The sequence below is a fragment of the Leptodactylus fuscus genome, chromosome 1 (genome assembly GCF_031893055.1).
Source record: "Leptodactylus fuscus isolate aLepFus1 chromosome 1, aLepFus1.hap2, whole genome shotgun sequence".
Classification (NCBI taxonomy): Eukaryota; Metazoa; Chordata; class Amphibia; order Anura; family Leptodactylidae; genus Leptodactylus; species Leptodactylus fuscus.
The window spans coordinates 89124310-89151349 of NC_134265.1; the positions used below are offsets into that span (position 1 = coordinate 89124310).

General features: G+C 43.5%; 1 protein-coding gene across 1 annotated transcript in view; it reads right to left on the bottom strand.

The window, feature by feature from the left end:
* FBXW8 (F-box and WD repeat domain containing 8) overlaps nt 1-27040 on the bottom strand; it is an 82915-nt gene that overhangs the window by 53326 nt on the left and 2549 nt on the right. The window contains exon 2 of the mRNA XM_075273470.1: nt 9828-9932. Coding sequence (XP_075129571.1) covers nt 9828-9932 — 105 coding nt within the window. The remainder of the gene's footprint in view (nt 1-9827; nt 9933-27040) is intronic.

Below are 27040 nucleotides of genomic sequence, written 5' to 3' on the forward strand. Positions count from 1 at the left end.
ATTACATAATCTTTCCGAGAAGCTTGGGTAGAAGAGTTAACCAGCAAAACCCTGATGTATGTTGGTTATAACTTAATGCACAAGAATTGGCAGGGAGCTGCCCTGTAAGGGCCTTGCAGAGCCAGGCTCAGCTGTATGAAGTCTCTAATAAAACCCTCTTCAGCATTTTAGTTCATGGCACCACTGAGACTTCATGTGTAGAAGGTATAAAAAGCCACTGGCATCCTGTCAGATTTATCAGCTTCCTGAGACACTTGGAGGTTCATGTAAGGCTTCATGTGGAACAACAATGATTTCATCCCGCACAAATCTAATATCCTCTAAATAAGCCTTTGTGTATTTGGAATATAAAAGATTTTCTTCATAAAAGAAATATAAGCCAATCTGGATTAAAAAAACACCAGGAGCATATTAATAGCAATATTACTGCAATGTCTCGCTTCGTGAACCGCAGCAACTTTTTATGAGCTGTAAGTGGCCACTTTGCTAATAAAACCTAGGCTATGTCTCGCCTGCAAACAGTGGTCAGCCAATCCTTATCCCCACGCTAAACGTCAGGTCCCTGTAGCTCCCGATCTTGTCCGCCTGCCAGTATCAGCTCTCCCTCCAGAAGATTCTCTTGTATAGGAGGGAGAGAGAACAAACATGGTGAAAAAAAAAATTATCTACCTAAAAAAATAAGACTAAAAAGGCTGCCTGCACAAATAAGGTAGATTTATTTTTATTATAATACATTTTCTTTAAAATGGTATTCCTGATGCAGGGGGGAGAATCAAAATTATTAAAACGTCAGCATTAGCTGTCAATGAGGTGGTGACAAGGTGACCGGCTGCAGAGACCTTCAGCGATTATCTATGGAGCCACCGCAGGGAAATGACACATTACACAGATCACATATTATATCTGACATGGAAATCACAAGTCTGGGGAAAAAATCCAAAGCTTGCAACTCTGTATTTGTGGATATGCCCCAGTTCTGTACTACAGTTTAGCCACACTGTTGTTCAACGGGGATGCTCTGTGACTTTTCTAAGCAGACTATGAGAAGAACAAGCATGCCCATTCTTCTAGCAAATTTTTTAATCCAAGGCGTAGACAAAAATCTAAACAGATTTTCTTCCACAGTGTATGAGTTGGGTAAAAAAATACTTCCCTCACATTGGATGAGGAATGTTAGTGGATATGGTGAGTATATAGGCACATGATCCGCAGCTAAATCCTGAATGTCTAAATCTTAATGCATGGACAGGCCAAGACATACTGATTGTAGCCACTGTAACCAGGATAATAGAGATGTCCTGACATGTGACCACCTTATAACAACTCAATATCAACAGAACTCCTAACAATCCATTTAAACTGAGTCTTGAAATTATTTTCCTATTACAGTGGAGAAAAAAAAAGTATTTGTCAGCCACCAATTGTGCAAATTCTCCCACTTAAAAAGATGAGGTCGGCCTGTAATGGACATCATAGGTAGACCTTAACTATGAGAGACAAAATGAGAAAACCAATACAGAAAATCACATTGTCTGATATGGAAAGAATTTATTTGCAAATTATGGTGGAAAATAAGTATTTGGTCAATAAGAAAAGTTCATCTCAATACTTTGTTATATCTCCTTTGTTGGCAATGACAGAGGTCAGACGTTTTCTGTAAGTCTTCACAAGGTTGGCACACACTGTTGTTGGTATGTTGGCCCATTCCTCCATGCAGATCTCCTCTAGAGCAGTGATGTTTTGGGGCTGTCGCTTGGCAACACGGAATTTCAACTCCCTCCAAAGGTTTTCTATAGGGTTGAGATCTGGAGACTGGCTAGGCCACTCCAGGACCTTGAAATGCTTCTTACAAAGCCACTCCTTCGTTGCTGTGATGGTGTGCTTGGAATCATTGCCATGCTGAAAGAAACAGCCATGTTTCATCTTCAATGTCCTTGCTGATGGAAGGAGGTTTGCACTCAGAATTTCACGATACATGGCCCCATTCACTGTTTCATGTACCCGGATCAGTCGTCCTGGCCCCTTTACAGAGAAACAGCCCCAAAAAGCATGATGTTGCCACCCCCATGCTTCACAATAGGTATGGTATTCTTCGGATGCAACTCAGCATTCTTTCTCCTCTAAACACGATGTTTCTACCAAACAATTCTACTTTCGTTTAATTTGACCATATGACATTCTCCCAATGCTCTTCTGGATCATCCAAATGCTCTCTAGAAAACTTCAGACGGGCCCGGACATGTACTGGCTTAAGCAGTGGGACACGTCTGGCACTGCAGGATCTGAGTCCCTGGCGGCGTAGTGTGTTACTGATGGTAGGCTTTGTTACATTGGTCCCAGCTCTCTGCAGTTCATTCACTAGGTCCCCCCGCGTGCTTCTGGGATTTTTGCTCACGGTTCTTGTGATCATTTTGACCCCACGGGGTGAGATCTTGCGTGGAGCCCCAGATCGAGGGAGATTATCAGTGGTCTTGTATGTCTTCCATTTTCTAATTATTGCTCCCACGATCGATTTCTTCACACCAATCTGCTTGCCTATTGCAGATTCAGCCTTCCCAGCCTGATGCAGGGCTAAAATTTTGTTTCTGGTGTCCTTCAACAGCTCTTTGGTCTTCACCATAGTGGAGTTTGGAGTGTGAGTTTTGAGGTTGTGGACATGTTATCAGTATAAAAGACACAAGTTTAAACAGGAGCCATTACTACAGGTAATGAGTGGAGGACAGAGGAACCTCTTAAAAAAGAAGTTACAGGTATGTGAGTGCCAGAAATCTTGCTTGTTTGTAGATGACCAAATACTAATTTTCCACCATAATTTGCCAATAAATTCTTTCCAAATCAAACAATGTGATTTTCTGGATTTGTTTTCTCATTTTGTCTCTCATAGTTGAGGTCTACCTATGACATCAATTACAAGCCGACCTCATCTTTTTAAGTGGGAGAACTTGCACAATTGGGGGCTGACTAAATAAAAAAAATTTTCACTGTAGCTGCTGGCCTATGGACTACTGAATTCCCATATGCCTATATTGCAGAAGATGGGAGGGCAAAATTTCTGATTTTAATTTATCCCCCTTCTCAAAAAACGAATACAAGCTAATTCACAAGTTGCATGTACCTAAAATGATACCACAAGTTATACTGATAAAGACAAGTCGGGTGATAGGAAAAATGTTATAGCATTTAAAGGAACATTAAACGCTGAAAAAAAATAAAATCTGTCAGCCCTATCTCCATTAATCTTCTACTTACACTTTGTTCTTTTTTGCTTCATGTTATGTGACTGTCTGTTATACAAGTGAAAGTTATAGGAGTTTCCATTATATACCATGTACAGCTTACGAAGCCCCACCTCATTAATTATGCCCCGCCTCCTCTGATGGTCTGTGCCTAAAGATGGAGCAGCTTAGCAAGAGATGAACACTTCTGTTCACGGCAGGTTTTCTTTAAGATTGTTTGTGTGAGGATCACCAAGAACATTTTTCAGGCTAACAATAGTTAGGGCTACTATATTCCTTAGCTTTTAATTCTGAGTTTAGTGTTCCTTTAAATGTTGTGATATTATTCTTGTGCAAGAGCTGGAAAAAAAAATAAAAATACTATATATAAATTTGGTATTGTTGTAATCTTAATGAACCATAGAATAAAGTTTGCAAAAATACTGCATGATGACTGCCATAAACACAGATCCCAGAAACAACAGGGGAGTTAAAAACTAATAAAAAATTATTCAATGCAGTATATAAAAAAGTGTCATTAAGGCCAAGACCTCAAGTGGCGACCCGCATCGCAGTTCCGCCCGCAACACTTTACACAGAAAGTTCAAAGAGGTTTCCTCTACGGACTTTCTGTTTCAATTATACTTATGGGGAAACCGTTGGCATTTCCGTAGGTATAATTGAGATGCTGCGATTCCCATAACTGCGCCTTTTTTCAAAATGCCATGTATCCGCAGTGTGGTTTTTACCACAAAGTGGGCATGAGATTCGCTAGAATCCCATCCACTTTACGCTAACTGTAAAATGCCACAAATTTTTCTTTGCCGTTTATGCCATGTGGGTCCCCGGCCTAAAAGTGAAACTTATTTTGCAAAAAACAAGCCCCAATACTGCTATTTTTTTTATATTAAAAGGTTATGGCTTTTAGAATATAAAAAAAAAACTATGTTCTTTAGAGTTTTCCCCCACCTACAGGATGCGACTTAAATGTCTGATTGATTGGATTACAACCTCTAGGACACAAACTTATACCATGTTAAGGCAGCAGTCACATCCAGGCATGTTTGGGGTTCCTTTTAGAGGCAAGGTGTCATTAGAAAATTACCTATTTTTCAAACAAATTTTATGTTAAATATACAGTGCCTACAAGTAGTATTCAACCCCCTGCAGATTTAGCAGGTTTGATAAGATGCAAATAAGTTAGAGCCTTCAAACTTCAAACAAGAGCAGGATTTATTAACAGATGCATAAATCTTACAAAGTTATGTTGCTCAATTAAATTTTAATAAATTTTAAACATAAAAGTGTGGGTCAATTATTATTCAACCCCTAGGTTTAATAATTTGTGGAATAACCCTTGTTACCAATTACAGCTAATAATCGTCTTTTATAAGACCTGATCAGGCCGGCACAGGTCTCTGGAGTTATCTTGGCCCACTCCTCCATGCAGATCTTCTCCAAGTTATCTAGGTTCTTTGGGTGTCTCATGTGGACTTTAATCTTGAGCTCCTTCCACAAGATTTCAATCGGGTTAAGGTCAGGAGACTGACTAGGCCACTGCAACACCTTGATTTTTTCCCTCTTGAACCAGGCCTTGGTTTTCTTGGCTGTGTGCTTTGGGTCGTTGTCTTGTTGGAAGATGAAATGACGACCCATCTTAAGATCCTTGATGGAGGAGCGGAGGTTCTTGGCCAAAATCTCCAGGTAGGCCGTGCTATCCATCTTCCCATGGATGTGGACCAGATGGCCAGGCCCCTTGGCTGAGAAGCAGCCCCACAGCATGATGCTGCCACCACCATGCTTGACTGTAGGGATGGTATTCTTGGGGTCGTATGCAGTGCCATCCAGTCTCCAAATGTCACGTGTGTGGTTGGCACCAAAGATCTCGATCTTGGTCTCATCAGACCAGAGAACCTTGAACCAGTCTGTCTCAGAGTCCTCCAAGTGATCATGAGCAAACTGTAGACGAGCCTTGACATGACGCTTTGAAAGTAAAGGTACCTTACGGGCTCGTCTGGAACGGAGACCATTGCGGTGGAGTACATTACTTATGGTATTGACTGAAACCAATGTCCCCACTGCCATGAGATCTTCCCGGAGCTCCTTCCTTGTTGTCCTTGGGTTAGCCTTGACTCTTCGGACAAGCCTGGCCTCGACACGGGAGGAAACTTTCAAAGGCTGTCCAGGCCGTGGAAGGCTAACAGTAGTTCCATAAGCCTTCCACTTCCGGATGATGCTCCCAACAGTGGAGACAGGTAGGCCCAACTCCTTGGAAAGGGTTTTGTACCCCTTGGCAGCCTTGTGACCCTCCACGATCTTGTCTCTGATGGCCTTGGAATGCTCCTTTGTCTTTCCCATGTTGACCATGTATAAGTGCTGTTCACAAGTTTGGGGAGGGTCTTAAATAGTCAGAAAAGGCTGGAAAAAGAGATAATGAATCCAAACATGTGAAGCTCATTGTTCTTTGTGCCTGAACTACTTCTTAATACTTTAGGGGAACCAAACAGAATTCTGGTGGTTTGAGGGGTTGAATAATAAATGACCCTCTGAATAAACTTTTCACAATTTTAAAAAAAATTACACAAAGAAATAACATTCTTTTTTGCTGCAGTGCATTTCACACTTCCAGGCTGATCTACAGTCCAAATGTCACAATGCCAAGTTAATTCCGAATGTGTAAACCTGCTAAATCTGCAGGGGGTTGAATACTACTTGTAGGCACTGTATTTTTAAATAATTTTTGGTGAGGTTTTTAAAATTTTTCCATGTTATTATTGGTATTTAAAAAAATAAATAAATCCTAAAAAAGCTGCAGTTCTGATTTTGCCCACTAGGCAATATTATATGCTGAAACTTTTTGTTATTTGTAGGAGATTTATTTGCAGCAGCCAAGATAAGACAATGACCTCACCATAGATTTCACAGCTTATCTACTCCCCTCTGTGTGCAATGACCTCTGCCCAATGGAGAGTTTTCTAGGTGACAGAGAATGCCTAGAAAACTCTCCATTGTGTCTATGGGCCATGGTTCTTCTTTAGGAAACAGAAAGTCATAGAATGTTTTTTACTTTAATGGCAAAATTTGGAATTGCAAGACTTTTATTGATTTATTTATTTTTATCATTGGGAAAATCTATCATTGGGAAAAGCCATTTTTAACTTATTCAAAAACCACTGAGGCAATTTACATACTAAAGGTAGGTGTGGAATAGCCTTTCTAAAGGCTATGCAAGGATGTGATTAGTTAAAAATGCCTTTTCCCAATGATAGAGACCCTTTAAATATAGATATTAATTTGGAAACATCACCAAAATTTCCTAAAAAATAAGCTTAATATAACAATGTGACACATTCCCTTTAAAACTCAACATAATGATCTAATTTTCCTGAGCCAAAAATCGGTCCATTGAGGGTGTTGACTACTTTTGATGTGGAAATTAAAAGAAAAAAAAAAGGAAAATAATAATCTATCTTATTTTACTTGTGTTGCCACCGGCATAGGTGAAAGGTCTAAGAACAAGGAGATGTCTCCCCAACAGTGAGTTTGAGGAAAACATCTGGTCGTCCTTGGGCGTCTTAGTACCTATGTTACAGAAAACCTATGACTATAATGGTAAAAATGTATTTTACTACTAAAAATCAGAGAAATAAAAGATGCTGCTAAATGTTGAATCTGGCTGATACTAGATCTCCATATCCATAATACACTCAGCTGCCCTTCAGAAAAGTCAACCTGCTAAGAAGTTAAAGTTAATGCATCAGAAGAAAAACAATTATTCCAAACATTTGCAGTCATTATGTATAGACAGATGGCGGAGGAACATTGTCATTACATTACAGCAAATCAGGATGCTCCCATCTCAGTAGGTTTATTTTGCCTTGAGGAAACTGTCATACCTGTCTCTGCATGTTAACCCTTAACATATACACTAAAGCCGCTCACTTCGCACTGAAAGACGCTAGACTGCTTTGCAAAATGCTGCCACAGATAACCCCCTGGGAGGAAGAAAAGAAAGGCATTGAAAATGGAAAAGGATGCAAGTTTGTTGGGTGTGAGGACTGAAGTGTGATTAAGCCTGAAAAGGATCCCTGCCATCTCTTTGCTTTACTGTTTTTCGAGAGAGAAATTTGGCGAGATAGCTAACTAAGCAGGCAGGTCCCCTCCAAGGCCACTAGTACAGCTTAGGATGCCAACTCCTCAAAACTGGCCCAGTCTTTTTTTTGCTCCCAAGGCCCCTTCATCTGAAATCTCTTGTAGTAAACACTCAAAAAGCAGCGGGGCATTCAGCTGAACAGAAGCGCTTTCGGCTTCTGATAAATATAGAAAAAAAGACAAACACAGAGACGGGAACAATGTTTTTGTGCTGGTTTCTTGTGTTGCTACTTTATTACTTGTTGTATGAAAAGCAGCACGATGAATAATTTGTAGAAAACAAGATGGAGAGAAAGAGAATGTTATCACGTCGGCTAAATACCGAGCACAAGCATCTGAAGGCTTAGAAAGTGTGGCTGCATTTTCATTGTATTAGGTGATACTCACCATACAGGGGGCGTTACACTACAGAAACACATAAAACATATCATACAACATAATAAATAGGGAATGTTACAATGACCGCTCTTTAATGCTCATGTTATGTAAGCTGCAGTGACAGGTGACTTACTCTAGCACCATAGTGCAGAGCAGATGTGCTAAACCTGTCTAATTTATAGAAAGTGCTAACTTACACTAGACAGTGTTAAAATATGCCATATTTATCACAGTGACTGATACTGTGTGATCAATCTGGACAAGGTGAAAATGTCTAAAATGCAGAATAAATCACAGACAGGTCACATGCGAATCCTCAGTCATTCATGCCCTATATTGTGCTCTATGAGTGCAAAGCAAAGCGTGTAACCCCCTATGACACACACACATATGTAGCCCTAGGATAATGTAAATCTCTTTAGGTGAATCTGATCAAAGAATGATATTGAATTAATTTAATAATTTATTTTCCTGCTGGATTTTTTTTTTTATTTTGTCAGTCTTCCTGAGTCATTTTAGAATATATTAACTCATTTCTTTCTGCTAAAGAAAGTGTGAGAAGTAGCGCTATCGTAGGTCCTTCCTCCCAACCACGATCAGGCTACATAATCTACATCAGACCAAGCGAAGATCACTCCACACAGAGAACTAAATTACTTTGAATTCTTCCTTCTTTCTTCTCTTACTCACTACGGACTCCTAGTATATCTTCTTTTTCTCAGCATATGCGTGTCTACTTCTGTAATATATTGCTGTGTATTATCCTGTATCTATATTACTATGCTGCTGTTAGGCTGCATGCACACGGAGTTACGCCGGGCTCGTAAAAATACTCATTCACAGCCGTACACGCGAGCGCAGCGGACGGCTCCCGAACACTTCCCATTCACTTCAATGGGAGCACTCGTAATGTCGGCGTTACGAGCGCTCCCTTTAAAGTGAATGGGAGTTCGGGAGCCGTCCGCTGCGCTCGCGTGTACGGCTGTGAATGAGTATTTTTACAAGCCTGGCGTAACTCCGTGTGCATGCAGCCTAACAGTGAAATTTCCCCACTGTGGGACTATTAAAGGATTATCTTATCTTAAAGAGTATAATAAAAAAAATTGCTGGGAAATCTCTTGAAAATGATTCTTGTCAACATGGACAACTCTATAGAAAAAAAAAAGTCTTCCTACAAATCGTATATAAAGTGTATTCTTTATATGCTGCTTTTTTTAAAATCTGAAAAGCAAAAGGCTACATATTGTCCCATTCATATGAATAAAATAAAGATATAATATAATGAACAACTGCTATACAGTGCATAGTGCTAAGGGCCAGTTCACATCTGCAAATGGGTTTCCATTTGGGGAATCTGCTTGAGGACCCCCGAAACGGAAATCTAATCCGTATAGAAAACGGTTACCTTAGGAAACCAGTGGATCCCTAGACTATTATGGAGTCTGTGTGATTTCTACTCGGTTTCCATGTGAAAAATGTGGAGAGAAAAGTGCTGCTTTTCATGTGGAGAGGCGGACGGAATGGCCCGAATGCAGATGTGAACGGGGCCTAAGCTTGATAAGTAGCGCTTCCCAAATCACTTTTTTTTTTTTTTTTGCTGTGGCCCGCTACATGGGTTTTCCAAGCCCAATTTTTTTCATCCTGATAATCTATCCACAGGACAGGTCATCACTGGTAATCTGTGGGGAACCCCATATAGATCAGTTGTTCCAGGAGCCTCCAAGTGCCAGACGCTGATGCAGTGGATAGGGAGCGTATGCAAGCTGATACTATCCAAGTAATAAGAGATGCGCTACAATTCCCGGGAACCACTGCTATGGAGTGGACAGGGCTGCAGCACTTCTCCTATTACATGAACATCCTGTGGATAGGTCCTTAAGCATAAAAATTTATTTGAACCCCTAAAACCCCTTTAGAGGGATGCTGGTAAAGAACCAGAAAAGTCTTTTGACCAAAGTAAAAACACTGGTGGGTTCATTCAATTTTGCAAAATTGGAAAGAAAAGAAAATAGCAATGAAAGAAAATCCATCCATCATGTAGTTTGTGCAATCCAATAACTTCATAAAATATAACATACATACCTGTGCACATCTGCCAAGCTCTGTCATGCCCAAGTACTGAAAGATTTGTAGGGCGATTTCATAAGGCAGCTGGATATCAAAGAATGGAATCTCATTTATTTCATTCTGGAGGAAAGCAAAAAAAAATAATAAAAGTAAATGGAAATTTGTTCTAATATCTATGTTTTTATCTGTTATTCCTATATCAGCTTTCACTGACATCCAGAAAAAGTGTTTACTGTCTCTGGCGTCCTTACATAGATGTTCTTTATGAGCACATATGCGCAAACAATTCTGAGTGATAGAATATATCGGACATGGAGTCCATTGGAGCATAACACAAAGAAACCCTTTGTATTAATGTCTATGAAATCAAAGGCATAAAGAGATAGAGTAGACCCCAAATGGACCTCCATATACAAAACTGAGCCTTAATACAACCTAAGTACTAAGACTACTTGGAAACATCTACTGTTGGTCCATCACTACACCACTTTGCAATGCTGCCTATAGATTTAACCCGCTTCTTGTGCTACACAATATGGCCTGGAAAATTGTGAACCTGTTAAATTCTGGCGAAATTCCTCTGTGGTGCTTCAGGTTTTACACTAAGAGCTCTTTTATACCGGTGATAGCCATTTATCTCAATATATTTGAAGGGTTCCAAGATACTGCGAATGGGGATTGATATGCATTCACAATACAGATCGATAGAAGCTGCCATAATAATATTAATAGCCATATTGACTTTTTCCATTGCACGTGCAAGTCTATGGATGTCAAAGTGTATTCAGGTGGATTCAGCAGAAGTGAATGGAGAGCGTCGCTTATCCAGCTATTTTCTTCTTGGATGTGCAAGCTGACAGATGCCATTTCAGATGGGAAGGGGGATCGAGGGAACCCTTGTTCTGGAGAAAGTGCGGGTCTCATGAGGTCGAACCTTCATTTATCAGATATTTATGGAACATTAGGTGGATATGCCATTATAGGAACAAAAAAATAGAAATCCCGTGGGGGATGAAACTATCACATGAGGAAAACAAACAGATCCCTTTGGACTCCATAGATACTAATAGGGTCCCAATGGGTTATCTGTTATGTTGTCAGTCATTTTGCTGATCGGCAAAACACATAACCTTACAAGGAAAGGAAATGAATTACAGACTATTATACACTTTAATAAGACAACAACAATATTCTGGGAGAAAAACAAAAAAGCAGCAGCATCTGGAGAATTACTGTGATTCTTACTTCATAGGAAAGTTTAACCTTCGCTTCATCTGCCTCAACTATCAACCATGTTTCCCCCTTTCTAAAAACATATACCAGATGATATCTGCGCCTTTTATCTCTATTGTGTAGCAGTCTGCTTTTTTCTGAATATAAAATTTGTAGTAAAACAATGATCCTTTCATATCCAACTCCACTAACCTTTAAAAGGTGCCTCATAGACAAAGCTCTGTGATTTTATTATATTATATTTACATTTTTAGAGCCTTGCACTGCTGGAGTCCTAAGATCGAATCCCACCAAGGCTAACATCTGTTCTCCCCATGTTTGCGAGGTCTTTCTCCGGGTACTCTGGTTTCCTCCAGTGTTTATATCACTGTTGAGGAATTTCAAAGGGCATTAAGTTACATATAACGTGAGCACTGTATAACGGCACCATTATATGAGCACTGTGAACGTCTGTATACATATATATGTATAACATATATAGAAATATTAGGTGGCCACACTGACTAGGTATGGACACTGTGTAGCTGGGACCACTGTAGAGATACATGTTGGCAATTGTTTTGTTAACAAATATGGGGATCAAATACATAAATTTCTATGGGCTCATATACACAGCCGTAATTTTTGTAGCTGTGTGTCTGGGCCATAAAATATGGAGCAGGACCTATACCTATCTGGATTTGCGGTTCGGACTATTCAATTCAATCAATGGGTCAGTGAAAAGCACAGATGACACATGGAATGGTATATTTATAGGCTCTTACGCTGCACATAGTTGTGTGAAAGAGGCCTAACTGTCTTCCAAGAAATGGCACTTAGGACAACCTCTTATTGGTAAATGTTGTGTGGTCTGTCAACTATCAGACTTTTATAAGGGGTCGAATTGACATGGCATAAAACACACTATGAAGGATGTCCTGGGACAACTCATGTACTTCACATTAGGAGAGTAGCAGTGTTATGTAGCTGCACCAGAGTCAAAGGACCACAAGACATAAAGCACAATAAACTAACTAGTCAAGTTTAATAACATTTCCTCCCTAGTGGAAAGAAGCACAAAAGTAAGTACCATAGAAACATATGTGTATTAACAGGAGCAAAAGAAGGTGCTTATGCTTTACTTTTACTGATAGGACCCTGGTTAATAAGTGCTTCACTAGTTCCCTGTGTGAACGATGTCTATTCACACAAGCATTTTGAGGTCATGTTAACAAGCTATAAATTTCAACCCAAGAATCACACATACATACATACATACATACATACATACATACACAGCCCTTAGAGCGTTTCTAAAGCTTTTATTAATTCCATACAGTAAGTCCATAGAGCAGGAGTTGGCAGTAAATATTTTAACAAACAGATGAAGTGAAGGTAACCTGAACTTCTGCAATTGGGTAAACTGCTGCAGTGTGATATCTTATCAGAGGAGATAACAAAAAACAATGAAAATTAGAAAATGTTTTTCTGCAACATTTATATGTTATTTAAAGAATACCTTTCCCCCATCGCAATCAATTCTAGTTCTCAATATCTCTGAATCATCGGCGCTCCACTGATTTCAGTACAGTTGGAATTTTCTCTCTAGCCTCCACCATTCCTGAGCAACAAGCGCAGTTAGTTTTGGTTCCTGATGTGCTATTTAAGCTCTTTAATGTTATAAAGGCAGTGTCAGGGGGAGGGGGGCATCATTCAGAGCTACAATCAGAGGCAGCCAGTATCCGAGCTCAGAATCGCACCTCTTTCCTGCTACTGCCTGACACCGCCCTCTTGACAGTACAGAGAGTAAATAGCATATCAGGCACCAAAGCTAAAAACATTGATTGCTCAGGAATGGTGCGAGCTAGAGAAAAAAACTCTACCAGAATCAGTGAAGCAGCGCCTTTAGTTTAATCCAATATTATGTAAAGAGCTGGACTTTTTCAGGGTGGTGAAAGGTCTGTTATTTCCCTGCCCTTTAACTGTACTGATCAGTGCTCTTTACTCCCTAATCTTACCCGTACCCCAGCAGTCCATCCACAGAGAGCAGAAAGTTAAGGAGTGGTGGCTAAATCTTAGAATGACTTAAAGGGGAAAGAGGGGTCGCAAGAGTGAGCTAACATAGAAAATAGTGATATTCACCTACCTCCGGTCCTCTGTTTCGGTACTAAGTCTCCCATTTCATTCTACACCTGCACTGGCTGGCCCATATGTGGGGTAGCTCAGTCGACTGTTACAGCTAACCAATGGCCTAAGTGGTCACATGTTAGATACCAAAGACATTATCTAAAACATATTGTAGATTAGTGATGTCACCATCACCCTACAAATGACTGTGGAGTTCAGTGAATGGCTGCAGTGGTCACCTGAGCTGCTCTATTTCTAGCATGACCAATGCAGATACAGAATGTATCGGGGGATCCGACATTAGAACTGAAGAACGGCAGTGAGTATCACTACTTCTTTTTTTTATTATTTTAGCCCCCACCTCAGGTTTTATACCTCACCTGGAAAACCTTTAATTGAGCCTTCACACTGAGTTTACACTCCGCTCATTCAGACATGTAAATATTAGAGATGAGCGAACAGTGTTCTATCGAACTCATGTTCGATCGGATATTAGGCTGTTCGGCATGTTCGAATCGAATCGAACACTGCATGGTAAAGTGCGCCATTACTCGATTCCCCTCCCACCTTCCCTGGCGCCTTTTTTGCTCCAATAACAGCGCAGGGTAGGTGGGACAGGAACTACGACACCGGTGACGTTGAAAAAAGTAGGCAAAACCCATTGGCTGCCGAAAACATGTGACCTCTAATTTAAAAGAACAGCGCCGCCCAGCTTTGCGTCATTCTGAGCTTGCAATTCACCGGGGACGGAGGTTTCCGTCCAGTTAGCTAGGGGTTAGATTCTGGGTAGGCAGGGACAGGCTAGGATAGGAAGGAGAAGACAACCAACAGCTCTTATAAGAGCTAAATTCCAGGGAGAAGCTTGTCAGTGTAACGTGGCACTGACGGGCTCAATCGCCGCAACCCAGCTTTCCCAGGATCCTGAATGGAATACACTGTCAGTGTATTCCCGTATACCCGATATATACCCCCGATACCCGTTCCAACGGTGTGCCCCCCCACCTTCACCCCAGAAATACCCTGCAAGTCCCCTAGCAATAGGATTGGGGCTATATACACCCACTATTTTTGCTACTGCCATATGGTGCCATTGTCTCACTGGGAATTCAAAGAATATATTGGGCTTACATATAACTTCAATTCCAGGGAGAAGCTTGTCAGTGTAACGTGGCACTGACGGGCTCAATCGCCGCAACCCAGCTTTCCCAGGATCCTGAATGGAACACACTGACAGTGTATTCCCGTATACCCCATATATACACCCCAAATCCCCGTTCCAACGGTGTGCCCCCCCACCTTCACCTCAGAAATACCCTGCAAGTCCCCTAGCAATAGAATTGGGGCTATATACACCCACAATTTTTGCTACTGGTATATAGTGCCATTGTCTGACTGGGAATTCAAAGAATATATTGGGGTGACGTGCACCCACAATTTTTGCTACTGCTATACAGTGCCATTGTCTGACTGGGAATTCAAAGAATATATTGGGGTTATGTGCACCCACAATTTTTAATACTGGTATACAGTGCCATTGTCTGACTGGGAATTCAAAGAATATATGGGGGTTACGTGCACCCACAATTTTTGCTACTGCTATACAGTTCCATTGTCTCACTGGGAATTCAAAGAATATATGGGGGTTATGTGCACCCACAATTTTTACTACTGGTATATAGTGCCATTGTCTCACTGGGAATTCAAAGAATATATTGGGGTTATGTGCACCCACAATTTTTACTACTGGTATATAGTGCCATTGTCTGACTGGGAATTCAAAGAATATATTGGGGTTATAAATACCCTCATTTCTTGCTACTGCCATATAGTGCCAGTTTCTGACTGGTAATTCAAAGAATATATTGGGGTTACGTGCACCCACAATTTTTACTACTGGTATACAGTGCCATTGTCTGACTGGGAATTCAAAGAATATATGGGGGTTATGTGCACCCACAATTTTTAATACTGGTATACAGTGCCATTGTCTCACTGGGAATTCAAAGAATATATTGGGGTTATGTGCACCCACAATTTTTACTACTGGTATACAGTGCCATTGTCTGACTGGGAATTCAAAGAATATATGGGGGTTATGTGCACCCACAATTTTTAATACTGGTATACAGTGCCATTGTCTGACTGGGAATTCAAAGAATATATTGGGGTTATGTGCACCCACAATTTTTACTACTGGTATACAGTGCCATTGTCTGACTGGGAATTCAAAGAATATATGGGGGTTATGTGCACCCACAATTTTTAATACTGGTATACAGTGCCATTGTCTGACTGGGAATTCAAAGAATATATGGGGGTTATGTGCACCCACAATTTTTACTACTGGTATATAGTGCCATTGTCTGACTGGGAATTCAAAGAATATATGGGGGTTATGTGCACCCACAATTTTTAATACTGGTATACAGTGCCATTGTCTGACTGGGAATTCAAAGAATATATTGGGGTTATGTGCACCCACAATTTTTACTACTGGTATACAGTGCCATTGTCTGACTGGGAATTCAAAGAATATATGGGGGTTATGTGCACCCACAATTTTTAATACTGGTATACAGTGCCATTGTCTGACTGGGAATTCAAAGAATATATTGGGGTTATGTGCACCCACAATTTTTACTACTGGTATACAGTGCCATTGTCTGACTGGGAATTCAAAGAATATATGGGGGTTATGTGCACCCACAATTTTTAATACTGGTATACAGTGCCATTGTCTCACTGGGAATTCAAAGAATATATTGGGGTTATGTGCACCCACAATTTTTACTACTGGTATACAGTGCCATTGTCTGACTGGGAATTCAAAGAATATATGGGGGTTATGTGCACCCACAATTTTTAATACTGGTATACAGTGCCATTGTCTGACTGGGAATTCAAAGAATATATTGGGGTTATGTGCACCCACAATTTTTACTACTGGTATACAGTGCCATTGTCTGACTGGGAATTCAAAGAATATATGGGGGTTACGTGCACCCACAATTTTTGCTACTACTATACAGTTCCATTGTCTCACTGGGAATTCAAAGAATATATGGGGGTTATGCGCACCCACAATTTTTAATACTGGTATACAGTGCCATTGTCTGACTGGGAATTCAAAGAATATATGGGGGTTATGTGCACCCACAATTTTTACTACTGGTATACAGTGCCATTGTCTGACTGGGAATTCAAAGAATATATGGGGGTTATGTGCACCCACAATTTTTAATACTGGTATACAGTGCCATTGTCTGACTGGGAATTCAAAGAATATATGGGGGTTATGTGCACCCACAATTTTTAATACTGGTATACAGTGCCATTGTCTCACTGGGAATTCAAAGAATATATTGGGGTTATGTGCACCCACAATTTTTACTACTGGTATACAGTGCCATTGTCTGACTGGGAATTCAAAGAATATATGGGGGTTATGTGCACCCACAATTTTTAATACTGGTATACAGTGCCATTGTCTGACTGGGAATTCAAAGAATATATGGGGGTTACGTGCACCCACAATTTTTGCTACTGCTATACAGTTCCATTGTCTCACTGGGAATTCAAAGAATATATGGGGGTTATGTGCACCCACAATTTTTAATACTGGTATACAGTGCCATTGTCTGACTGGGAATTCAAAGAACATATGGGGGTTATGTGCACCCACAATTTTTACTACTGGTATATAGTGCCATTGTCTCACTGGGAATTCAAAGAATATATTGGGGTTATGTGCACCCACAATTTTTACTACTGGTATACAGTGCCATTGTCTGACTGGGAATTCAAAGAATATATGGGGGTTATGTGCACCCACAATTTTTAATACTGGTATACAGTGCCATTGTCTGACTGGGAATTCAAAGAATATATTGGGGTTATGTGCACCCACAATTTTTACTACTGGTATATAGTGCCATTGTCTGACTGGGAATTCAAAGAATATATGGGGGTTACGTGCACCCACAATTTTTACTACTGGTATACAGTGCCATTGTCTGACTGGGAATTCAAAGAATATATGGGGGTTATGTGCACCCACAATTTTTAATACTGGTATACAGTGCCATTGTCTCACTGGGAATTCCACAAATAATTTGGGGATTCATTCACCCTACATCTCAGGCTCTTGCCATATTCACCCAGGTTGTCAGTGCTGCACCAGCTCGTTCCCAGACAGCTCGTCCCGAAAAACACGTTACCTATATAGAGGATTTGGACAATGAAGACAACATGTTCTAAATCTAATGTCTGCACCTTCTCCAGAATTAAAATAAAGGCAGCGTTTAACTTTCAAATAGCACTGCACAAAGGAAGAGCTTATCAGCTTGTCTCATGACATGCTACTGAAAAGTTTCATTTGTGTATCTTAATGTAAATATAGTTGTATAAGCTTTTTGGGTTTTAGGCACTGCCAAGTTATTTATTACCACCCGCTCCCTTATAATGATGATGACGCCAAAGTCACTGTGGGTGTTCAAAGCTCACAGCTTTGGGTGACATTTGTCTTGCTCTCTGTCGGTACCAGCTGTCTTTTTGGATACCGTAAAGTTATGTTGACTTTATTAACAGCTATAGAAGCTTTAGCCAGGTTGTGACGGTGTGTAACCCTAACAACACTAAGTGGGATACACATTAATAGTCAGTCTATGTACGCTAAACGTATCACTGAAGTAATTTTTTTTCCCTCTCCCCTAATATAAGAAAGGAACAGACATTAGACCTAGACCGGGGTTCGAGGCTTGAAAAAATCCAGTATTATTTGTTCTTCATGATGTGAAATATGTGTTGAAAAGCAACCCAAGATGAAGTCATCCATGTGTGCCAGTGTGTTACTTGGCATGCCTTTGCTGGCCCCAACTGTAAGGGTCACTCTCCATTTCCTCCATTTTCCACTCCCCTTCACACCATTTGTGGTGAAGCAATGGGATGCACTGAAGTGCACCCTCTGGCCTCGTGTGGGATAGGGACATCAGATGCCACTCCAACCCCCTCGTCTTCCTCCGCCAGCCAACGGTGCGAAGATGAGAGGAGTGTGCTCTGAATGTTTTCTGCCTAGCAGAGGCTAGTTCTCACTTACGAAAATGGCCCCACTTTGACCTGTATATCAGGCACAATGGTGTAGGTTTCAAAGAAACATGGCACCAACAAGTTGGAAAACGTGGGCCATGCGTGGACCGTGTTTGAGTCTGGCAAGCTCCAGATCTGCTACCAGGTTCCAGCCATTATCACAGGCGCAAAAATGCCAGGCCCCAGGTGTAGCAGGGAAAAAAAAATGCCATCTCAGCCAGGATGGCATCCCTGACCTCGGAGGCACTGTGCTGTCTGTCCCCCAAGCTGATCAGTTTCAGCACGGCCTGCTGACATCTCCCCATGCCAGTGTTACAGTGTTTTCCGCTAGTAGCTGGGGTGGAGGTTGCAGCTTCGTAGGGTTTCAGTCTACTCCTGCCATGAATTTTGGCCTGGGAGAGGAGATAGGCCACCCCAGTTTGCACCCGGGGAACAGACTCCACCACATTCACCCTGCCTGTCATTAAAGATAAGCACTGCAGCATCCCTGACCACAGGCGCTTGTCCATGTGTCGGTGGTCAAGTGGACCTTGCAGCAAAGCGCAGAGCTCTGGGCCCGACTGATGTTATGGGACACATGCAGGCGCAAGGCAGAGACAGCACACCAAGAGAAGTAGTAACGGCTAGGCCCAGCATAGGGAGGTGCCCCAGCTGCCATCTGCTGACGGAAGGCCTGGGTCTCCAGAAGCATAAACAAACACCAACATCTCCAGGGCCAGCAGTTTATCGATGAGGCTGTTACAGGCTTGGGCATGGGGGTGGGTTGTATTGTACTTCTGCCTGCAATGAAAAGCTTGGGAAATGTGGAGTGGCTGGGAAGAGGCGCATGATGGTGCAGGCCAAAAGGGCGCATGAGGGTGAACTCCCCAATGTGTCAGAGATAGGTGTGTAGGTGTCCTTGCATCATATACTTGCACCATATTTGGCTTTGGAAGTTAATTTTGTGCCAAAAAGTGGTTAAGACAGCGATCCCTCAGCTACTCCCGTTACACTGTCTATTGAAGTTACCATCTGTGGAAGTGGACCACCATTTCTAAGATCCCAAAGGAAGCAGGCAAGAGATGTGCAGTTCAGAAAAAAAGATGAGAAAATAAGTTTAGGCTGTAGAGCACAGAGGGATCGGAGAGGACAGAGCTGGTGTCGGCCAGGTATTCCCACAACATGCGCCTATACTTGTCCCTCCTGGTGACACTAGGCCCCTGAGTGGCAGTAATTTGTCCAGGGGGGCCATTAACGTGTTCCAGACCTAGGAATAAGTCTTCCAACAGGGTAGAGTTTTGCATGCCTTTGCTTCTACCCACTGTTTTTGCTGCTTAGCTTCCCTCCACATCTACTCTGCTTTCACCCCTAAACATCACCCCAGTTTATGCCTTTGCTTCTACCCAGGTTTTTTGTTGATTTAGCTTCCCTCTACATCTACACTGCTTTAGCCCCTAGACATCACCCCTGTCCATGTGGGGTCGGTGGCCTCGTCATCCACCAACTCCTCTTCCAATTGCGCACTGCCCCCTTACTGCAAACCGCACATGACCACAGCTTGCCTTGATGGCAACTGTGTCTCATGATCCCCACTTAGGTCCAGACAAGTCGGTGGCGGGTCCAAAACCCCAAAATTGGAAGGAAATGGCAGATGCTGCAGTATTTCTAACACCTGTTCCTGGTGCTCGGGCCTGGTCTGTGTTGTACCCTGCACCCTGCTTAACGCATCTGCCATATCCGAAGTTGTGCTGAGCGCATGCTAATGTTTCGTGTCCAGTGCAATGGATGGGATGGGATTTCACATAAGTCTGCCACCCATGGCCACTCATGGTTGAGCAACTGAGGGAGTTGACTTTGACGAACCCGAGGGTTTTGGAGTTGGAACTACATCAAAGGTCTGTGCTGCTCACACACTCTGCTCAACACATGATATGTTTAGTGCCAGCAGTGTGGAGACGTCGCACAACAGCCGTTGTTCCAGCAGGTACAGGCGTTGTAGGAGTGCATAGAGGCTAGCAGTGGCAACTATACACTTTAAAAACTATCCGCACAAGCGCCACACTTTCACCAGTAGCTCAGGAACATTGGGGTACCTTTTTCAAAAGATTAGCAGCAATGAGTTAAAAACGTGGCCCAGGCATGGAATATGTTGCAGGCTGCCAAGCTACGGAGCCAATCCCAGGTTACGGCCATTATCACACATGACAACATGCCTGGGCCCAGGTGCAGTGGCAAAAACCACATTGCCGTCTCATCGAGGATGGCATGACTCACTTTGTAGGCAGTGTGCTGTCTGGCCCCCAAGCTGATGAGCTTCAGCACGGCCCGCTGACGTCTCCCCACACCAGTGTTGCAGCGTTTCCAGCTCGTAGCTGGGGTCAATTTAACAGCGGAGGAGGGTGGTGTTTCAGCCCTCCTCCCAGGAATGTTGTGTGGGGAGACAAGTCAGGCCACCACATTTTGCGACCCGGTCCACGCCTCAACTACATTCAACCACTGTGCCCAAATTGAAAGGTAGCGTCCCTGTCCGCATGCACTTGTCCATTCGTAACTGGTCACATGGAACTTTAGGGCTAAGCGCTGAATTTAGGGACCGCCTCATGTTTGGGGGAAAGTGCTGGTGTGGACGGCACAGTGCGGTGGCGCAGTAGACACTCTGCCCAAAAAGGGCAGAGTGTCCCCCAGCCGGGATTCCAACATCTCCTGGGCCAGATTTCTTGAGATGAGGCCGTTGAAGCCTTGGGCATGTGGGTGGGTTGCGCTGTACTTTAGCATGAAATGAAAGGCTTGGGAGATGGGGAGTTGCTGGGAAGAGGCGCATGATGGCGCGGGCAAAAGGAGAAATGGCAGGAAAAGGTGAGGATAAGGGTGAACTCCCCAAAGTGTCAGAGGCAGATGTGGAGGTGTCCTGGCTCCTGGTCTGGACTGCAGCGCCAGCCCTGTCAACAGTGGAAGAGGCAGTGGCCGCCAGGCCAAACGACGATTATCCTGCGCTTGCTCTCACCCACTGAGCCCAGGGCTTGCCTTCCAAATGATGGCACCCGCAAGAGGTGGTGAGATTCCTCTCCGCAGATCTCCAAACCATCTTGGACTTGCAAATTGCACTAAATTTGTCATGTAACTGACATGTATATGATGAGTCTATCCATTGTCTGTTCATTTTGGTGAAAGTCAGCCTGTCAGCTGACAGACAGCTGTGCTTGTCAGTGATGATGTCACCGGCTGCTTGTACCCCCAGTTTTTGCTGCTTAGCTTGCCTCCACATCCACACTGCTTTTGCCCCTACACATCACCCCTATCCATGCCTGTGCCTCTAGCCATAAGTCTGCCACCCATGGAAACTCATGGTGCAGAAAGTGAGGGAGCTGACTCTGAGGAACTCTTGGGTTTTGTAGCTGGTACTCCATCAAAGGTCTCTGCTGCTCACACACCCTGCTGAACATACGGTATCTAGGGTTAGAGCGTGTGGTGACCTCGCACAACAGTAGGTGCTTCAGGCAGATGTAGGCCTTGCTGGAGTGTATTGCGGCTAGCTCCAGGTACTGTAGACTTGGGAAAGTGGGTGTCCAAGTGCCGCACTTTCACCCTTAGCTCAGCTAATTTGGGGTATGTTTTTAAAAATCATTGCACCACTACATTGAACATGTGAGCCAGGCATGGAACGTGTTGGAGGCTGGCAAGCTCCAGAGCCCTCCAACAAGCTAAAAAACCTGGCCCCAGGGGCAGCGGGGATAAACAAATTGCCATCTCATCCAGGATGGCATCCCTGACCTCAGAGGCAGTGTGCTGTCCGTCTCCCAAGCTGATGAGCTTCAGCCCAGCCTGCTGACGTCTCCCCACACCAGTGTTGCAGCGTTTTCAGCTCGTAGTTGGGGTCAATCTAACAGCGGAGGAGGAGGAGGGTGGTGTTTCAGCCCTCCTCCCAGGAATGTTTTGTGGGGAAACAAGTCAGGAAAATTCTTGAAACGGGAGAGTTTTGCATCTTTGCCCTTGCTGCCTATGGACATCCCTTTGTCTCTAGCCACCATTTTCCCTGCTTTGCTTGCCTCCACATCCACACTGCTTTTGCCCCTAGACATCACCCCAGTCCATGCCTTAGCTTGTACCCCCAGTTTTTCCTGCTTAGCTTGCCTCCACATCCACACTGCTTTTGCCCCTAGACATCACCCCAGTCCATGCCTTAGCTTGTACCCCCAGTTTTTCCTGCTTAGCTTGCCTCCACATCCACACTGCTTTTGCCCCTAGACATCACCCCAGTCCATGCCTTAGCTTGTACCCCCAGTTTTTCCTGCTTAGCTTGCCTCCACATCCACACTGCTTTTGCCCCTAGACATCATCCCTATCCATGCCTCTTCCCCTAGCCATAACTCTGCCACCCCTGGAAACTCATGGTGCAGAAACTTTGGTTGCTGACTTTGAGGAACCCTTGGGTTTTGTAGATGGAACTCCATCAAAGGTCTGTGCAGCTCACACACCCTGCTCAAGATATGGTATTGTAGGGTTTCAGCGTGTGTGAATGACGGACAACAGCCTGTGTTTGGACAGATGTAGGCCTTGCTAGAGTGTTTTTAGGCTAGCAGCGACTCCTGTGCACTTGCAAAAGTGGGCGCACAAGCGCCGCATTTTCAACAGTAGCTTCGGTACATTTGGGTATGTTTTTAAAAAACTTTGCACCACTAGGTTAGACGTGGGCCAAACATGGAACGTGTTGGAGGCTGGCAAGCTCCAGAGCCGCTACCAGGTTCCAGCCATTATCACAGGCGTAAAAATGCCAGGCCCCAGGTGTAGCAGGGAAAAAAAAATGCCATCTCAGCCAGGATGGCATCCCTGACCTCGGAGGCACTGTGCTGTCTGTCCCCCAAGCTGATGAGCTTCAGCACCGCCTGCTGACGTCTCCCCACACCAGTGTTTTAGCGTTTGCCGCTAGTAGCTGTGGTGGAGGTTGCAGCGTCGTAGGGTTTCAGTCTACTCCTGCCATGAATTTTGGCCTGGGAGAGGAGATAGGCCACCCCAGTTTGCACCCGGGGAACAGACTCCACCACATTCACCCTGCCTGTCATTAAAGATAAGCACTGCAGCATCCCTGACCACAGGCGCTTGTCCAAGTGTCGGTGGTCAAGTGGACCTTGCAGCAAAGCGCGGAACTAAGGGCCCACCTGATGTTGAGTGACACGTGCTGGTGCAAGGCGGGGACGCCACACCGGGAGAAGTTGAGACGGCTAGGGACGGCATAGTGAGGTGCCACAGTTGCCATCAGGTCCGGGAAGGCGGGAGTTTCAACAAGCCGGAACGCCAACCTCTCCTGGGCCAGCAGTTTAGCGATGTTGGCGTTCTAGGCTTGCGTGGGTGGGTGGTTAGCGGTGTATTTCTGCCGGCGCTCCAATGTCTGAGAGATGGTGGGTTGTTGTAAAGAAGCGCCTGATGGTGCCTTTGATGGTGCAGGAGAAGGAGATAAGACAGAAACAGGGGAGGATGAGGGAGAAGTCAACAAAGTGGCGGAGGCAGATGAAGTGATGTCCTGGCTCGTCCTCTGGAGTGCATCGCCAGCACTGTGAGCAGAGGCAGTGGCATGAACGGCGGGCGACGTTTGTCCTGCCGTTGCTGCCTGCCACTGATTCCATTGCTTGGATTCCAAATGACGGTGCATTGAAGTGGTGGACAGGTTGCTCTTCTCAGGGCCCCTACTCGATTTCGAGAGGCAAATTGTGTAGACGACACTATATCTGTCCTCGGCGCATTCCTTGAAAAAACTCTACACCTTCAAGAAACGTGCCCTCGATGGGGGAGTTTTTCTGGGCTGGGTACAAAAGGGAACATCTTCGGACATTCCGGGTCTGGCCTGGCTTCGGCAAAGCAGCTGACCTCTGCCTCTGGACATGTCTCTGCCTCTAGCTACCCTTTTTGGTGCTGCACCTGCCTCAACATCCACACTACTTTCCCAGCTTGACATCTGCCTTGTCCAGGTGGGGTCGGTGTCCTCGTCGTCCACCACCTCCTCTTCCAACTCCTGTCTCGCCTCCTCCTCCTGCACAATGCGCATGTCAACTGGCTGCCCTGACAGCAACTGCGTCTCATCGTCGTCGATGAGGGTGGGTTGCTGGTCATCCGCCACCAAATCGACCGGAGATGGAATGGAGGAGACTCTAGTGTTTGAGCATCTGGACACAGATACTCGTCTGTTAGGTCCGTGGAATCGCGAAATGGAGGGGCAGGTTGCGGTACAGTCAAAGGAAGGGAGAACAGCTCTGGGGAGCAGGGACAGTTGGGGTTATTGTTCTGGGAAGATTGGGAATTTTGGGTGGAAGGAGGACAAGACTGTTGGGTAAGAGGAGGTAGAGGCTGCCTGGCTGGTGGACAATGTGCTTTAAGCGTTATCCGACAGCCATTGCAAGACCTGTTCCTGGTTCTCGGGCCTACTAATCTTTGTACCATTCAGCCTAGTTAATGTGGAACTTTTGTGCAAAGCGCAGAACTTAGGGCCCGCCTGATGTTAAGGGACACACGCTGGTACAAGGCTCAACTCACCCTAAGTGCCAAAAACACTGCTGGTGCAAGGCTCTACTCATGCCAAGGGCCTCAATCTCTGCTGGTAGCTCAGCTTAAGGTCATGTAACTTTGTTTGGAAGGGCTCATGTTAAGGGCTAGAAAAGTGAATTTTGGAAGGTCTTACCACATCACACACACACACACACACACACACACACACACACACACTCAAAATGACAGTTAAGGGTGAGGGCTTTTGGAATTCCCATTGCCTATTCCATTTGTGGTTGTCATGGGGAACGTGATTTAAAGGGGTGGTTGTTACTGTTTGTTGAGCTTAAATTGGGGTTTGTGTCCATCCATTTGGGGAGTAAAGAAGGTTTCCAGGTATTTTCCCACTTTGATAGAGGTTTTTTTGAATGTGGAAAGTGTGTAGTTGTTAGGCAGTGATGTTGGGGTAATAGAGGGTCTTTGGTGTGTTAGATGCCCCCAGACATGCTTCCCCTGCTGTCCCAGTGTCATTCCAGAGGTGTTGGCATCATTTCCTGGGGTGTCATAGTGGACTTGGTGACCCTCCAGACACGGATTTGGGTTTCCCCCTTAACGAGTATCTGTTCCCCATAGACTATAATGGGGTTCGAAACCCATTCGAACACACGAACATTGAGCGGCTGTTCGAATCGAATTTCGAACCTCGAACATTTTAGTGTTCGCTCATCTCTAGTAAATATGTGTCAAAGTGCCCGCTGTAAAACACAATCCCATAGACTTCAATGTGTGCCGGTCTTACGCGCACTACACATTAAAGTCAATGGGTTTAAAAGCTTCCCATTGATTTCAATGTGTAGCGCGCAAGACCAACACACATTGAAGTCTATGGGATTGTGTTTTACAGCGGTCACTTTGACACGTGTTTACGTGTCTGAATGAGCGGAGTGTAAACTCCGTGTGAAGGCTCCCTAATTCCTTACATGTTTGGTTAATGTTTCTCCTGAAACTCTGTAATAAGTCAAGTCTATCACTTGAAGATTGAACCAGCTCTCTTTATTCATCTGTACAAATTTCATCCAGATACATTCCGCTGCACACTGGGCCCAACATAAGAAGCACACTCGATTGTGTGCATGGGGTCTTCGCTCAACACGTAAAATGTGACACAAAGAGTTAATAGTGTCTCTAGATTTCATTCACCATGTTTTCTTTTCATGGCAATAATCAGCATTACTCAAACTTTAGTGAAGGTTCCAGAACTCTGACAGTCATCGCACGAGCTGGCATGAGCTTCAGAGGGAGGGTAAGTTATGCCACCGATTTGGTATAGTGCCGCCACTCACTACTCTGTTGTCCTTATGAGTTATATGTGGTTTGAAACAAAGGGATGACCAACCATGGGTCCCATAAATTAGTATGAAATGAGAAATAGTTTGGCCGCTTTGTTTTTAGGTCCTGCCATTCAAGCACAGCAAGCGAGCACTCTGTGCAGCCGAATCTAAGCACAGACGTTTGTTATCCATTTAAGAAAGCAAATGGGAGCCGGCTCAAATTAACTGCTTAATTTATGTAATCAAAGCCTGTTGACTTGGCGATTAGAAGGCTTCTCCGCTGTTAGTTTCCGAGGCTGGCTAAATGACTCTTTAGCGTTGCCAGGCCAATTAGGAGCGCACAGACAAACATTAAAATATTAATTTTAGATTCTAGTTAATGATGTGGCTCTTTGGAAAGTCACATTTGAGAATCTTTTGTCCACTGAAAGATGGAAAACTGCACACAGTGCAAGCCAATGCAATGATATTATTAAGAGAATAGCTCTGCCTACTGAAATTACTTCCATGAAGTCAAGCATTTCCAAATCCTGCCTATATTTACTGTCGTATAGAACGTTGTCATTTAGCTGCACTTAAAAAGTTATTAGAAATGAAAGTATCACCTTTTTTTAATAATAATTTGTAATCAGATGTGAAATATATTACTTTTTTCTCGTCTGTTTTATTAGTCTTAGTAGCTAAAGTGAAAATTGCAGGATTTTAGTTGTTAGTTCTTTTTTATAAATAAAGATATTGACAGAAAAATACAAAAAAAAATTAAAATATGTTTAAAAATGAGTTTAAATTAAAAAGTTGGTTTAAAATGTAGATCATAGGAGATTTTCTTGCTACATATTCCTTTTAAAATCTTTTTCATTTGGGTTATTCCTTTATAAACCATGGCAAGGCAGAAAACGTAAAACAAATCATGGAGTATGAAGGTACATTTACACAATCAGGTTAAGTGCAGTTTTTTTTTGCTATTTGAACTATAATATTAAAAAAGAAAAATAACTACATTAAAACCAAATACTT